The 16,030-nt window shown below is 52.0% G+C and overlaps 2 protein-coding genes across 2 annotated transcripts in view; one reads left to right on the top strand and one right to left on the bottom strand.

Annotated features, from left to right (window-relative positions):
* Positions 1–1,178: 1,178 nt before the first annotated feature.
* Positions 1,179–8,819, bottom strand: LOC125112772 (endogenous retrovirus group V member 1 Env polyprotein-like). The gene is made up of 2 exons (XM_047755181.1): positions 8,739–8,819; positions 1,179–3,929 (listed from the first exon to the last, which is right to left on the bottom strand). The coding sequence occupies exon 2, from the start codon at positions 3,729–3,731 to the stop codon at positions 2,700–2,702; it is 1,032 nt and encodes a 343-aa protein (XP_047611137.1). The 5' UTR covers positions 3,732–3,929; positions 8,739–8,819; the 3' UTR covers positions 1,179–2,699.
* A 427-nt stretch (positions 8,820–9,246) lies between these two features.
* Positions 9,247–16,030, top strand: part of CCNY (cyclin Y) — a 124,947-nt gene continuing 118,163 nt past the window's right edge. The window contains exon 1 of the mRNA XM_047755128.1: positions 9,247–9,473. Within this exon, the coding sequence (XP_047611084.1) occupies positions 9,320–9,473 (154 nt within the window). The 5' untranslated portion in view covers positions 9,247–9,319. The remainder of the gene's footprint in view (positions 9,474–16,030) is intronic.

Genomic DNA, 16,030 nt, shown 5'->3' on the forward strand with positions numbered 1-16,030 from the left:
TTTTCAGGGCTGCAGCCACGGCACATGGAGGTTCCCAGGCTAGGGGTCTAATGTGAGCTGTAGCTGCCAGCCTACACCACAGCCACGCGGGATCTGAGCCCCCTCTGCGACCTACACCACAGCTCACAGCACCACCAGATACTTAACCCACTGAGTGAGGCCTGGGATCAAAACATTCTCATGGATGCTAGTTGGGTTTGTTATAGCCGAGCCACGACGGGAACTCAGGTTCTTTCTGAATAATGCTTCTCCTCAACCTTGCTGCCTTTGGTCGAGAGGGCTGGGCCCCACAGACATATTAAGGCTCCCTTCTCTTCCCCTTGTCCAAAGCTAGTCCTCAGCAGTCACTGATTCCCTCCAAAAAGAGGAAAGGTGACAAACCGGACTCAGGAAAGAGCCTCTTTGCCGCTCAACACTTGCAGATTTCTTCTCCCTTTATCTGCATCTACTTTCCACTCTCCTGTTCAGATACCTGGAGGTGGGTCTCCACCCCTGGGCCCTTTCTCGTAGTCTGACCTTACACAGGTTTCACCATCGGAATTAGTATCTTTATTTGAAAAATGGGGATAACAGCCTAGACTTGAATGTAAAAAAAAAAAAAAAAAATCACTTAGTACCTCATAGGTGTCCAATAAATGACACCTTTCATTGTCATCCTGGCATTACATGGTTTCTGCAGCCTTTCTTTCCTAAAGTGTCCCTGCGTGTCAAGCAGGAGGCATCTCTGCCGGGAGGGTTTTGAAGTGTGTATGTGTGTGTGTGTGAGTGTGTGTGTCTTTTGGCAGGGGTGGGGAAGGGTGGGGGTTGACACCCTACTATATTACTGGCAAGGCTTTCACATTTATCTTCCCTCTCCAGGCCTGCTGTCTGTAAGTCACACTCCTGAATAAGCCCAACAGGTGCATTCCTAAGGGGACGATGGCAGGAACCTCGGGGGGGGGGGGAGTATGGAGAAGTCCCTGCAGACCAGCAGCCAGGCCATCCTTTGGCAAGTCTGTGACTAACCTGCTCCTGTCATGTGGGCCTCCACCTCCAGATACTTCTTCTCAGTTGACACTGCTGTCCTGTTCTGCCAACGACCTGTCAGCACAAGAAGCTTGCAGACAGTCATGCTGTCTCCTAAATGCCATTCTCCTGTCTCCTCTTAAGCCCTTCAAACCATATCCTTAGTATAACTGTTATGATTAAGTAAAAATTTAATGTGCCTGCGTGTACAGGCTGCACACATATGGCTGAGTGGCTGGATGCTTCCTTTCACACAGCACCCAAGTCACAAGACAGCAATCACAACAGACAGGACAGTAACCCCTACCAGGGTCCAGCCGTCTTACCCACACTGTCGTCCTGAAAATGGAAATCTACACTGACTTAGCCACAGCCCAGACGTTCCTGGGAAGCAAAGGGGTCAGAACTGCCTTAAGAAGGAGCACTATTTCATCTTGTTCCTTCCGAGCCGCCTCTGGGGCCATAGTTCTTGAGTGCTTTCTTTCCTCATCTTCTCAGCACCAGCACTTTGCTGCCATTTATGTTCCAAGGGGGCCCTTGGACTCTTGAATCAAGAGAAACTGCCAAAAGGCCAGATGAGAATTTCAGACCAGGCTTTATCAGGGGCTTGCACTGCAGCACAAGGGAGCAAGACCCAGGTGACCTCACCCACTTCACTGGTCCTTAGGCGGGGTGACGGGGGTGGGGGGGCGGTGTGGAGCTGCAGGACAGGCAGAGACATGCTTAGGCGTCTGTCTGTCCCCCTTGGTTGTGCCATATGCAGGGATCATGTGTAGATCTCTGCTTTCTGATCTGGCACCTCCAAAAGGGCTTGCTCACTACCGCCACCTAAAAGGCAACACAGTGGTCAGCACTGCCCCTGCTGCACAGGCCTGAGGTTGTGTTTAATCACTTTGGGGCTGATTTATGGCCTTCAGCATCCTGTTGCTTAAGGAAGCTTCACATCTTGGTCTGTTACAGCTGCCAGCTTCCTGTTGTTCAAGGAGGCGTTGCCCAGGTGCCAGCGTCCTGCTTGATGACCTGAGGCCCCAGACCATCTCATTCCCCCCCAAGGCAGTCTACACCCCTTATTCCTAAGGGTCAAGGGGCCAAAGGTCTCTTCTGCATCTACTTCCTGCTGAACAGGGGCTGCAGACCCTAGCCTACCCGGGAGGCGTAGAAGTCCTGCACTGAGCGATCCAAGCACCTGGAGGGACTTGGGTCACCTTCAATGGGATGGGCTGAAATCCTGGGGCCACCAGGAGCCTCACTTGGAACTGCTGAAGGCTGAAAGACACAAACCTAACTGAAAGATTAAACAGGCAGGATCTAAATAGTAACAAAAGAACTGTGGCCACTAGAGGGCGCAGGAGAGGCAGGAACCAAGTAACACCAGGGCTGAAACCTTTAACCCAGTCCCACAGTGGGCGGTGGGGTTAATTCTATGTAACCATTTAGTTTGTTCATAAATTTCCTGAGTATCTAGTTCAATTTTCTTCGAGCTGTTGACGTTTGAACAGCAAGTTTTGTTAACTTGCACAGACACCCCCTTGTTAAGCCAGAAGATAATTCAGGGTTAAGATAAATCGGGGTCAACTACGACACCGGTGAAGATGAAAACCAGGGACTCCTGGGGCCCCCTTAAGGCATCACTAGTTTTTGAAGCCAGACTGTCTATGGCTCGTGTGAGGTTTCTTAAGGTTGTTTCGTGATAGTCAAAACCCTCCCAGGGTGGCGAGTCCCAGGGCCGCCCCAACCCCTGCCAGGATTAGTCCGAGGGGCCAATTATGTCTGTTTTGAGAGGTGGCATTGTGTTCGGTGGCACCTAGTCCTTTAGGGACCAGTCGCCCCAGGGTGCATTCTCCCCGGAAGTGGACGTTGTCTAAGCAGGGATAGGCGGCAGCCTGGAGAGGCCAGGAGAAGGAGGAATTCGGGTTCCCTTCAAAGGGGAGTCGGTTGTGCGCTGGACCACAGAGGAACAGATATCCAGCGGGGGTGCAGGCCTGGCGGGGTGAGGTGGAGTTGAACCAGCGACGTAAAAGGGAACCCCAGTTAGGTTTATTACTGCACCTGGGGGACAGGGGCCCTCCGTCTAGTGGGCCCCTGTCTAGTTCTGAGTTTTCCTCTATTCCCTCGTCATCACTGAAGGCAGATGGGGTCTGATAGGTGAGCCTCCAGGATGGGGCTGCGGTTCCCTTCCAGTGCGTACACGAGGTGTTGGGCTGGGTGCCTGGGGAGAGGAGAGACGGGTCCACACACCAGTGCGTCTGGTTAGGGGTGCACGAGGAGCTTGAAGTGGAAAATGACATCGGATAAATGGAGAGGGCGCTTCCCGCGTCAGCAAGGCAGGTGTCTGTCTGGCAGGGGCAGCAGGGCTTTCCTGGCGCCGTGCAGAGAAGGGGCCGCTTGACCTGGAGACCGGTTTGGTTCCAAGGGTCTGTAAGCTCTATACACCCCATATGGTCACGATCTTGGAGCTGCCCCATCAGCAGCGGTGCGCTCCTCACGGGCTCAGAAGTCAGGGTGAGGTCCACGTCCTCATCTACAGGCACAAACTGGAGCAGAGGAACCCCCTCTTGCGGGTGGTGGTGACAGATCCAACAGTGAGAGAGGTTATTTCCTGAGGCCAAAATGCTGGAAAAGTTGCCGGGCGAGTTTTCCCTCCAGGTCCCCCTTTCCTCGTCATTTTCTCCCCAAGCCCTCCGTAGGAGAAGGGCCAGGAGAAGGGTCCACCTCTTCCACCCCATCGCTGGGGCTGGTCTTCTCGATCCAGGAAGGGCAGGGGAGTGGTTGCTCCGCGGGGATGATGGCGCAAGCTGGCAAGAGGCAAGCGCACAAATCCCAAATCAGCAGGGGGAGGCGAGGCCACCACGGCACTTTTTACTGATCTGTAGTGGTTCCTTGTCTTTTGAGTAAGCAGCTCAGGTGTATTCTTCTGTTGTGGCCTGTGGGGTTTTTGGAGCAAGAGTTTTAATCTAGATAAACGTACCCAACTAGGTGTCCCTTGTGGTTTAATGGCAGTGGGGGCGGCTCAAATTACACTAGAGAGGCCTTTCCATTTTGGTAACAGTTGATCTTCAGGGGCTCCCTCCTTCCAAGTTTTAGGAAGAACTTGGTCCGAGGTTAATTCGTGGAGGGGCTGCCCCTTCTGTTGTCCCGCTGGTGGCATGGTCCAAGATCGCCTTTGACCTTGTCCCAGGTTAAGGACACAGGGTAGACGCTGGTTTATTCCTCATGGCAGTGGTAGGGAAGGGCCTCCCATAGGTCCTCTCAAATGGGCTAAGCTTCAGGTGACTCCTGGGGGTGACTTGAACCCTAAGTAGCAGGTTGGTCCAGGGCTCATAAGTCTCTTGGCAAAGCTTTGCTAAGGTTTTCTTTAAAGTATGGTTCACTTTTCCCCTCCCTTTTCTGAAGATCGGGGGTGCCAAGAGGTGTGTAGTTTAGAGCTAATTCCAGGGTGGCTGGCCTTTGCTATGAAGGAGGCACTGTTATTACTCTGGATGGATCTCAGACGCCCAAACCAAGGAATCATGTCCTTTAAAAGGGACTTAAAAGACTTTGGTGGCCTTTTCAGATCGAGTGGGGAAGGCTTCGACCCATCCTGTAAAGTATCTATGGACACAAGAAGATATTTGTATCCTGATCCCTGGTCATTTGGGTGAAGTCTAACGGTCAGTCTTCCCCCAGGCATGTCCCTCAGTGCTCAACCGGCTTGAGCAATGAAGGCGGGATTGGACGGGCTTGCAGATCATGATACACATACACCACTGGCAAGAGTCACTCATTTTACTGTTCCTTTAAGCCCCCTTTTCTGCAAAGGTCCTTTGTACCAAGTCCCAGAGTGCATCCCTATGAGTGGGTGGCAACATGGAAACCCTTAACGAGCTCCCATTGTTGGACCCCAGAGATAAGAACCTTGTCATCCTTTGTATCCCTGCCTATGCTTCCTGACAGCCCCATATTCAGCCTTCTCTGGGCCCCATGGGGAATGCCGAGGAAGGCCAGGGAGTTCAGGCCGGGGCGGGGGGGGGGCGGGGGGGGGGAAGAGAGTCACCAGGGCCATGATTTGGTCAGGCTCTTGTGATGGAAGTGTCTCTTTTGCAGCTTGATCAGCTTTGCTATTTCCTTGGCTTATGAAGGACCTGTCCATCTAATGGCAGTTTATTACAGGGAATTACTGCCACAAGCAGCTGCACTGCTTCTAAAAGAGCCAAGATTAAATCTTTATGTTTTATGAGAGAATTTCTAGCAGTTAACATTCCTCTCTCTCTCCAAATGGCAGCAGGAGCATGTAGCACATGGAATCCACATTTAGAATGAGTAAAAATATTTTTCTGGGCTGAAGTCTCGAGTGGTCGGGCCTTGGCGTCTATGATTTCCTTTCAGCTAACTAGAGCATCCTGCCATTCCGGTTCTCATCTCCATGAAGCGCCTACTGTCAGTGAACCATTTGGCCTCGGGGTTGCCAAGGGGTTCATCTAGAAGATCGGATCTAAGTCTGTTCTGTTGTCTCTGTACAATGATGCAATAATCTCCACTGTCAATAGCTGGGAGAAGAGTTGCTGGGTTTAAGGCTTGGCTCACCTTTAAACTAATATTGAGGGTATCCAATAGGAGAGCCTGAAACTTTGCTAACCCTCCTCTGAGGAACCAATGGTGTCCTTTGGCTTCTCACACAGACTGGACCTGATGAAGGGTTAATACATCTAGGGGTTGTCTCAACGTAAGCTCAGAAGCCTCACTGGCCAGTAGGGCCATGGCTGCTACCACCTGTGGGCAGCTGGGCCACCCCAGGGCCAGTTGTTTTGAAATGTAAGCCACTGGCCTTTGATTTGGTCCCACCTTTTTATTTTTTGGCCACACCTATAGCATATGGAAGTTCCAGTGCCAGAGATCAAATCTGAGCCACAACTGGGACCCATGCCATAGCTGTGGCAACGGCAGATCTTAACCCCCCATGCCTCAGCAGCAACTCCTGATTCCATCTTTTGGGTCAGGACTCCCAGTGCCCACCTTAGCCTCCCATGGGTGGGGGTGAAGGGTTTGTTTAAATTTGGAAGCCCTGGAGTTCCCACTATGGCACAACAGGATTGGCGGTGTCTTGGAAGCGCTGGGATGCAGGTTGGATCCCCGGCCTGGCACAGTGGGTTAAGGATCTGGTGTTGCCACAGCTGCAGCTCAGATGTGATCTCTGGCCCGGAACTCCATATGCTGCAGGAGTGGAAAAAAAAAAAAAAAATTGGAAGCCCTAGTGCTGCGCCCTATTCAAATCAGTCTTCAGAGGCTCCAAGGCCCACTGCTGGTCCCTACTCCATTGGAAGGGCTTCCTTTCTTCTCCCTTTAGAGCTTCAACTAGGGGTTTGATTGTAAGGCCATAATTTGGGAGCCAGATATGGCAAAACCCAGCCATTCTGAGAAAGCCTCAAGTTGTCTTTTTGTGGTTGGGGATGGTAAATGCATTAAATGATGTTTTCTTTCTTTTTTTGTCTTTTTAGGGCCACACCTGCTGTATATGGAGGTTCCCAGGCTAGGGGTCAAATCAGAGCTACAGCTGCCGGCCTGCACCACAGCCACAGAAATGCCAGATCCGAGCCACATCTGCGACCTACACCACAGCTCATGGCAATGCCGGATTCTTGACCTGCTGAGCGAGGCCAGGGATCAAACCCACAACCTCATGGTTCCTAGTCAGATTCGTTCCTGCTGCGCCACAACGGGAACTCCTAATTGCTGTTTTCTGATCTATGGCCAGGCCTCACGCAACGGGGCTCAACAAATCCTAAATACTGAACCTGCTGCTGTGAAATCTGACTTTTTTGCGAAGACTTTATACCCCCTTTCTGTGGGAGAAATTTAGGGCCTTAACAGCATTCTGATCTGAATCTTGCTTTGTCTCACTACTTATTAATAGGTCACCAACATACGTTAACCAAGCTTCATTTTTCAGCCTCAGTTCCTTCAGTTCTTTTGCTAACACAATTCCAAAGACATGGGGACCGTCCCCAGAGCCCCGTGGAAGCACTGCCCAAGTCTACCTGAGCAGCCTCCAGAGTGACAAGATCCTTCCATTCAAAGGCAAGAAGGTACTGAGCATCTGATGCAGGGGAAATGGGGGATATGGGAAAATGCATCCTTGAAGTCCGACACAGAGAAATGTTGAGTGCCCCCTGGCATCTGGGTGAGTAGGGTGGGGTTGGCACCATTGGGTGAATGGAGATGCCTTCCATACTCACTGTTCCTATGTCTCACACCAAATGGTGTGCTCATTAGGCTTTTGGTCAGGGAGAATCTGAGCGTTATAAAAGGATTGGCAGGCCAAATGGGCCGGTGTTTTAGGAATTCGGTGAGCAGTGTTTGGATGCCCCCTCTCAAGGCCTCAGGCTTTAAAGGCTATTGCCTCTGGATTCCAGGCTATTTCCCTCCAGGCTTTAACTTTTATCTCCACTGGGGCCACAGGCTTCGCCTTTCCTGGTACTGATATATCTCAAACCACAGGACCCACTGGTTTCCTACTTTCTTGGGGGATATTTTCATGACCAATATCTGGGAACTACTAATAGATGCACCTTCTATTCTGATTTTCTGCCTTCTTGGAATCACCCTGTTCTAAAAATACACTAGCTCTCAGTTTACTTAACACATCTCTTCTGAGGAGGGGGACAGCCATGTCAGCATATACAAAAAGGAACGAGTAAAGATTAGACCTGACCTCGCCAGTAAGGCAGGGGTGTAAATCGTCTTATCTTTGGCTGCTCATCAACCCCCATTACCGTACAGACATAGGTGGAGAGGGGGCCAGCAGGATCTCACAAGGACATTCCAACAAATGGCAATAATACAGTCCAGAGCATGGAGAGTTTTAAAATATGGACTAATAAATGTATGAACATTACTAAGGGACGGAGAGGGAGCACAGGTTAAAAAAAAGGTTACAGGAGCTCTCTTTGTGGCTCAGTGGTTAACGAATCTGACTAGTATCCATGAGGACCTGGGGCGGATCCCTCCCTCAGTGGGTTAAGGATCCCGCGTTGCCCTAAGCTGTGAAGTACAGCTACAGATCCAATTAGACCCCTAGCCTGGGAAACATCCATATGCTGCAGGTGCGGCCCTTTAAAAAAAAAAAAAAAAAAAGGCAATGGAAAAAAAAGGTTACACTCGTTCAGATTTCGACAAAATATATTTACATGGCCTTTAGCAAGATGTACACATATCGCTGATGTTCGAGCGCTGATGCTTGCCCTTACTTTTCTTCCCAGTTGGTACCTGCCTCCGTAAATAACACTTTGAGTTTCTGGATCTCAGTTTCCTCATATAGACAATGGGTTGCGCCTGGTTTCTCCTGTACAGAGCATTCTGTCCCCGCGTCTCCCCTCAGGACGCCTTCCCTGCCACTTGGAATGGGGAGAAGGGTTATTCCTGCCGCCTTATTCTGCCCCCGGGACAGGCGAGGGTGCAGCGTTGCAGAGGAGGTGGCGGGGACTACCCCTCAAAGTCCCCATACGCACGGCCCGGGGCGTGGGCAGGTGACAGGAGAGCAGGCGCTACCTGGCGGACCCGACAGTAACCTGCGGGGAGCGCGGCGCCTCCCGGGCCCGAGGTGCATTCCGGGCGGACGGCCGGCGGCTCAGGACGGGGTAGAGCGCCTATCCTACCCAGCTGCCTCTCGGCGCGCAAAAGAGAAGAGAAAAAAGCCCCGCCCCTCAGCCCGGAGCAGCCCCGCAGCCCCCGCCTCGCGGCTGGAGCGCCGCACGCACCTCTTGTCCCAGCGCGGGGTCCTGGCGACGCCGCCGCGCTGCCCGCGCCTGTGAGAAGCCACCCACTCCTCCGCTGCGCATCCGCTTCCAGGGCAGCGGGCGGGGCGGGGCCGGGTGGGCGGGGCGCGGTCGAGCCGGGTGGGCGGGGCGCGGAGGGCGCGGAGGGCGGGGTCGGTAGGGCGGGCCCAGCGTCCCCGCAGCCGCCCACGCCCGGGCTCCCGGCCGCGCCTCCGTGTCGGCCGCGTCCTCGCCGCCCTCTGTCGCCCGCGTTCCCGCCGCCGGCGTCCACTCCGCGTCCCGCGTCCACCCCGCGTCCCGAGCGGCCGCGCCCCTTGAACCGGAACCGCTTGCGGCCGCCGGCGGCGAGCCGGGCCGATCGGGAAGCGGAGGCGGCTGCGCGGCGCCCGCCATGGCGGCGGCGGGGTGAGCCGGGCCGGGCGGCCGCAGTCGCGCGGGCGCGGGCGCTCCTCCGCCGCGGACAGGCCGCCGGGCCGGGCGAGGGGAGCCGGGCCGCCCATGGCGAGGCCGCGCCGCCGCCGCCGCTGCTGACCCGGGGCCGCGCCGGGGCCCGGGCGCCCGCCATGGGGAACACCGCCTCGTGCTGCGTGTCGTCCAGCCCCAAGCTCCGCAGGAATGCCCACTCGCGGCTGGAGTCCTGCCGGCCCGACGCCGACCTGAGCCGCGAGGACACGGGCTGCAACCTGCAGCACATCAGCGATCGGGAGAACATCGACGGTAAGGCGGGCGGGAGGGCGGGGGTCTCTCCGATTCCTCCGGCGCCCCGCGCCGCCGGAGCGCGCGCCCCACACCCCGCGCCCCGCCCGGCGGCCGTTGCTCTCGGCCGGTCCCGGCGAGCGGGCCGGGGTCTTCGCCCCGGAGGGCCGGCCGGGGCGGGGTCCAGGCCGGGCTCTGGACGTCTGTCCGGCAGAGCCAGCCGCCTGCCAAGTTGCGCGCCGAAGGGTGAGCCGCCCCGTCCTCCGAAAGGCGAAGGGGATGGGGACCCTGGCCACGGCCAAGGAATGAGTTCCCAGTTTGGAATCGCAATCGCTACCTGCGGCCGGAGAACTGGGTGCCTGGGTCAGCTCTCCGGAAACTCGCAAATTGATCCCACTTGCTGGCCTCAGACCTCATTTCCATAAAAGCTAATCCCCCCAAAATACCAACAGCAATAAGGAATTTAAAAAAAAATTTTTTTGCGGGGGCGGGGCGCGGTGAGGGATTGCAGTCAAATAGCTTCACCTGAATGCTGTTAAAATTTCTTTAGGGGATCATCACAGCGGTTTGCTGACAGTTTTGGATTAAGTCCCTTCTTCTTTGCCTGGGGCTGAATTACAGAGTCTTGTGAATTTCTGATTGATTTGAATGACTTTTGGTTGGGACTAGGGTTTGTAAAGGACTGATCACTGCACGTGGTAATGGTGGTTTATTTTATTGGTCTTAACAGTGCCTTTATTAGCACTATTTTCTCAATCAGCTACGTGGCTTAATATCTGTAGATGGGTAGTTTATGCATCTTATAATTTATGTAATTTTCAACTTAAAAATTTTAAAATTGGAAGTATATTTTTATGACAGCTTGACTTTTTTTTAAGCACGAAGTCTTTTCACAATTGGTGTGGTTGAAGTAATATGGAAAATTTTCTTGTGTGAATGAATTGGCACAAGTGTCATAATTCATTCTTGTTACTTTTAGGATGGCGCATTCCCTTTAGTTTGCAAAGCCAAATTTAAACTACTAAGGGAAGAATTTTCTCTTTGTTTGGTCTTATTTAATTTCTTCTAATTTCATCTTTTTAGAACACAGCAGCTTTACTACATGAGTACCATATGTAGAAGAGACTAATACAAGATCTGGTTTATAATGGGCACTTAGGAAATTGGGGTGCAGTATGACAGTCTAGTGGTGTTATTTTAGACTTTCATTGTATTAACCTGCTCTTTAGCTGTCTGTGAACCATTTAAAAGCATCTAGACCAATATTAAGGCCATTCTGTCTTGATCATTGCTCTGGCCCCAAGCACCTGAAAGAATTATCTTACATATTGTAAAGACCGCGTAAGTATTGTATTTTAAAGGAGTGAATGAAGGAATGACTTTGTTATAGAAAATCATTACCTAGTCCTGTATAATGTTGAAACATTGGAAATAATTTCTCTTTTATGTTGTGCCCTAATTAATATTGGGTAGAGGCTTTGTCTTTAAAATAACGGATTAAAAAATAAATAATACAGAAGGAAGACTCACGTTTCTTAGACCCAGGCTGCATACCATTCTTGTTACAGTAAGGAAACAAGAAAATGAAAGTAATTGCAAAGAGCTATTTGGTGATAAGGCTTAGAAGGATTTTGCCAGAAAAAAATAGAATAGTGTTGTGTGTTCTTTCACTTGAAAGAAATCTAGGTTTTGGTCATCATTTGTTTTTGAGAAAATACTTGGAAGACCACCAACCCTTTGTTTTGGAGGTTCAGGATAGTTTGAAAGATGATTGAGCAGATGAAGAGGTTTTCTAAACTGGGCTGTAGTGTCTTCTCACACCTGAACCCAGCTGGTATGATGAGGCGAGTTTAAACCCAGAAATATGAATTGACTCTTTAAACAACGTTCTCTCCATCTCCTATTTACCTACCCAGCAGTTCTCAGCAGTTTCAATTAGATGAGAAATGGAGGAGAGTTCCCGTTCTGGCACAGCGGAAATGAATCCGACTAGTGACCATGGTTTTAGGTTCGATCCCTGGCTTTGCTCAGTTGGTTAAGGATCCCGTGTTGCATGAGCTGTGGTGTAGGTCGCAGACGCGGATTGAATTCTGTGTTGCTGTGGCTGTAGTGTAGGCTGGCTGCTGTAGCTCCAGTTTGACCCCTAGCCTGGGAACTTCCATATGCCTCGAGTGTGGCCCTAAAAAGAAAAAGAAAAGAAATGGAGGACCTTGGCGTTAGTATGTGTAAGGCTCTCCAGGTGATTCTACCATGCAGCAGGTTGTGACTTGCTGGCTGGATGCGTCTCAGAAGTGTCACTGTTGTTCAGGGGCATTTTCCATAGAAGTTCATGGTGTCAGAGGCTGGGAGAAGAGAGCAGATTTACCTGAGTTACAATGTATAGGGGTGCATATGTGGAATATGTATTTTAACCTCTGATTGTTGGATGGTTAGTAAACACTTAAGAGCTACGTCTTAAGAGTTCCTGATTCTGGTAGATAACCAAAGCTGAAGTGCCTAAGCACCGTATTTCTTATATCCTGAAAGACCTTCCAGACAACTAGAATTGGAAGGTTCAGAGAAGCTCAGGGGACTGGTTTGCCAGGTTCGTTTCTCGAGAGCACACGGGTACGAGGCCTGTGCATTTGCTTTCCCTGCCCACACACAGGGGCTGGTGCTTGTGTAGCATTCCAGTGACTGGTGCAGACTTCCCTGACCCCCACAGGCCACTCGCCTGCCCTTGTATGGAGTGTACCCTAGGGTTAGGGGATTCCTGGTTTTGAAATTTATTAGATTCACCTATTCCCAGGTAGTCTCATAAGATTATTGTGAGATTGAGAAATAACAGAAGCCCTTATCAGCATCGAAGGTAACAAGCACAAGCCTTACGTGGGGCTTCCCCTGCGCCTGATGCCAGTCCATTGCTTGGCATCAGCTCCCTCATTTCGTCCTCGCAGTCACCCTGGGGGGAGTGCTGCCTCCCCTGTAGAACTGAGAGATGAGGCAGGGAGGAGGAAGGACTTGCTCAAAGTCATGGAGCCAGTACGTGACAAGTGGAAACTTTCCATCGTTGCTTGACTGGCCATCAAACATTAGCTAATCTGGGGTTACCCTCTGGGGTGCGCTGTGTGTCCCTGCGCCATGTCCGTCGTTTCCCTGGGAGGGACTTCGTCCATCTTAACACACCTGACTTACCTGAGTAGCTTCTTTTGTGGGAGGAGAACAAGAGGAATGGACTAAAGAGAATTTAAAATTCGACGAGACCAAATAAATCAGAGTAAATGGAACATCTGTATCAGAGTGTCGCTTTGGGTTGATAAACTCAACTCTCAAAACGACTGAGAGCCACTTCATCCAGGAAGCAGCTGTCACCCTTGACCACCCGGGAGCCTCCTCGTCCCAGAGCTGATCTGCTAGGAAGGTACGACTCTCGACCTTCAAAACATATTCTGAATCGGCTCTCTGCTTACAGCCTCTCCTGCAGTCCCCGTCTAAGCAGCCAGGCTGGTCTCCCAGCCTCCCTCCACCCTTGCCCACTGCAGTTGCTGGTCACCCCAGCAGCCGTGCCGAGGTCCCTATCAGAAGGTAGCACATCACTCTGCTGGAAAAACTGCAGCGACTCCATATTTCACATGGAGTCAAAGCCTTGCTGTGGATTTGACAGTGGAGTCCTCCCAGTGGACTCCACGGCCCTTCGTGAGCTGCCCGCCTGCCTCACTCACCAGCTCCTTCCGGCCACGCTGGCCTCCTCTGGTGCTGTTCCTTCGGCACACTGGACACACTGTCACGCTGGGACCTGGGCCTGCCCCTCTGTGCGGAAAGCTCTTCGCCAGGTGTCCTCTTGGCTAGCCCCTCACCACTGTCAAGTCTTAGTTCAAGTCTCACCTTTTCAGGGAGGCCTCCCAACCACCCCGCTTAGCATCCGCTCATCACCCCCCCCACCCCCCGCAGTCCTGAGGCACATTCTCTGCTGTGTCTTTAGTGCGTGTCGCCTCTAGTACATGTCCATGCGTGTAGCTGTGTAGTAACCATGTCTGCTCTGGTCACGCAGACCCTTCACGCCTTTCTCCCTGTTTCACAGGGGAGGAAATTGAGCCTTAAAGGTCGAAACGTTTGCTCAAGCTTCTACAGCTAGTTAGTGGCAGAGTTAGAGTCCAGTCTATCCTCACTTGCTAGAGGGTCACACCTCAGCTGCCCTGTGACACCTGCTTGGGAGGGAGTGATCTGTGTCTGGAATCAGACCCTCCTGCTGTCTTGCCCATGCCTGCCTGTTTTCAGAGATTCCGTTGTTGCCTGTGTGCTTTGGACTAGCAATACTTTACGATTAGGAGATTTACTCTTCTGCTCTTTTTTTTTCTTTTTTTTTTTTTTTTGGTCCTTTTAGGGCCTCACCCGTGGCATATGGAGGTTCCCAGGCTAGGGGTCGAATCAGAGCTACAGCTGCCGGCCTGCACCACAGCCACAACAACACAGGATCTGAGTCGCGTCTGTGACCCACACCACAGCTCATGGCAGCACCGGATCCTTACCCCACTGAGCGAGGCTAGGGATCAAACTTGTGTCCTCATGGATGCAGGTCAAATTTGTTTCCACTGAGCCATGATGGGAACTCCTCTATCATCTTAAGGAGGTGAATTGCTTTTACATTTCTGGCTAGATGGAACTAACAACACAAAGATCACATCTGTTCCTATCCAGAAAAGGACAGAACCAAAAGGAAAAACATAACGAGAGACAAGCCATGTGAGCAGCTCCGAAATCCTGTTTTAGTCACTCAGGGTCGGAGGCTTAGCTCCAAGCGTATCATGTTGGACGTACTTTAAGGAAGCGGCGTTTGGTGTTTCTTACAAGAGAGCTGTTGACATTGTCATACATGTCCTACTTCAGAGTACAAATCCGCTCACGAGTCACCATCTAGACTCTCAGGAGAGGTCCGTGGCACCACCAGTGGATGTCGGGGCCTCTCAGTGTGACACTTTCAGTATCGTTTTCGCCTTGTAGCTGAGGGGAGGGGAGCGTTCCCGTTCCCTGCAGCCCTTTGCGTCATCTTGAAATGTTGAGTTTGTTGCTGAGAGTCTTGGGTACGAGACTATTTCTTCTCTGGGCTCTGAGACCAGTTATTCTGTCTCACCTTTCCTGAAGAACGAGGGAGGGCTCTTCCCCTGGGGAGGAGTGTGCCTCTGGCCCTGCAATGTTGGTGGAGGGCAAAGCACAGGAGCTCGATAACACTAACCTGCTAACCCAGGGTCTGCACCCCAGACCTGGCTCCACTTTTGCTGCAGGGCCTCTGTCCTGCTGAGCCTCACTTTGCTCTCTGCTTAAAAAAGGGTGCTCAAAAATCCTGCCTTGACATCTGACCTCCGGGACCTAAAATGAGACTGAAGTGCTTAACAAACCAGGAGGGACTAAATGGACGGATGTCATTAGGAACGCAGCACGTGTGTGGATTTTCTGGCACGTAAACACGCAGTGTTATCGCAGGAGCTGCAACAGCCTGCATTGCCAGAGAGGCCAGAAGCCAAGGGGCGGCTCCTCCAAACACGGTCAAGTGGTCAGGGTAGTTCTGGAAGGCCACCTGGGGCTGTAGAGCTGCGTGACCTTGGGGTGGAAGCTTGCTGGTGGGAGAACTTGGAATAGAAATAGTCCTCATTCTAGCATTTGTTGCCCTTCTGGGTCGCTTTTCCAAAGTCCCACCGCAGTGCTGCGCAGGGAGAGTGGGATGGGAAGCTGAGAGCCTCCCTGACGCCCGCAGCCGCCCAGGCCCCCCAGGTGGTCTGCTGCCTGCCCGAAGAGCCCTGGGTCCTGACAGGGTGAGGCTAGGGCTTTACGAATTCTTCAGAGCACATGCCCACGTGTGCTTGATTATATTAAAATACTGCTTTAAATAAAAAGGGAATCAATGGGCTGAAAAATCAGCCCAGGCAGCCTTGCAGGAATTTTCTGGGGCGGTTGGTGCCCATTTCTTTCAGGCAGGACTCTGGCGGCCTGGGCCCATGGCTGCAGAGCTCAAGAGGTACCTCGCCCCTCTGTTCCCTTTCTCGGCTGCTTGTGCTGCTGGTAGCTGCTTCCTTGGCTCCGTTCTTTCCCTTCTCGGGACTTCTCTTGCTCTCCGCCGGCTTGGAGATGGAGATGTGCTAACTGAAAGTGAGTGTGGTCAGTCTGATAGCACACACAGAACCAGCAGGGTTTTCCCTGGGGTCTCTTGGTGACTTTGAGAAGAACGATTGTCTCTGGATGGTCAGTTCCAAACTGCTGTGCTCTGAGCCCCTCTAGTGCCTCGGAGCAAGGTTGCCCTTAAGTACTGGAGTGGAAGACCTTGAAATCCTTTAATCTTCACCTTTGTCGGAATATTGACCTTCTGCGCAACAGTTTTGACTCTGTAAAGAAGCTTTCTTTTTTTTTTTTTTTCTGGATGGCTCAACAATGGGAATGAAAGGTCGTCCTAAAAAGGGAGTTCTAAAATGTGTGGGCAGAGGTAACATCTCTGGGCTAAATGTCTAGTCTCCTGTGGCTATACTACTTTGATTTAAAAAAAAAAAATTTCAAGGAGTTCTCGTCGTGGCTCAGTGGTTAACGAATCCAACTAGGAACCATGAGGT

The sequence above is a fragment of the Phacochoerus africanus genome, chromosome 12 (genome assembly GCF_016906955.1).
Source record: "Phacochoerus africanus isolate WHEZ1 chromosome 12, ROS_Pafr_v1, whole genome shotgun sequence".
Classification (NCBI taxonomy): Eukaryota; Metazoa; Chordata; class Mammalia; order Artiodactyla; family Suidae; genus Phacochoerus; species Phacochoerus africanus.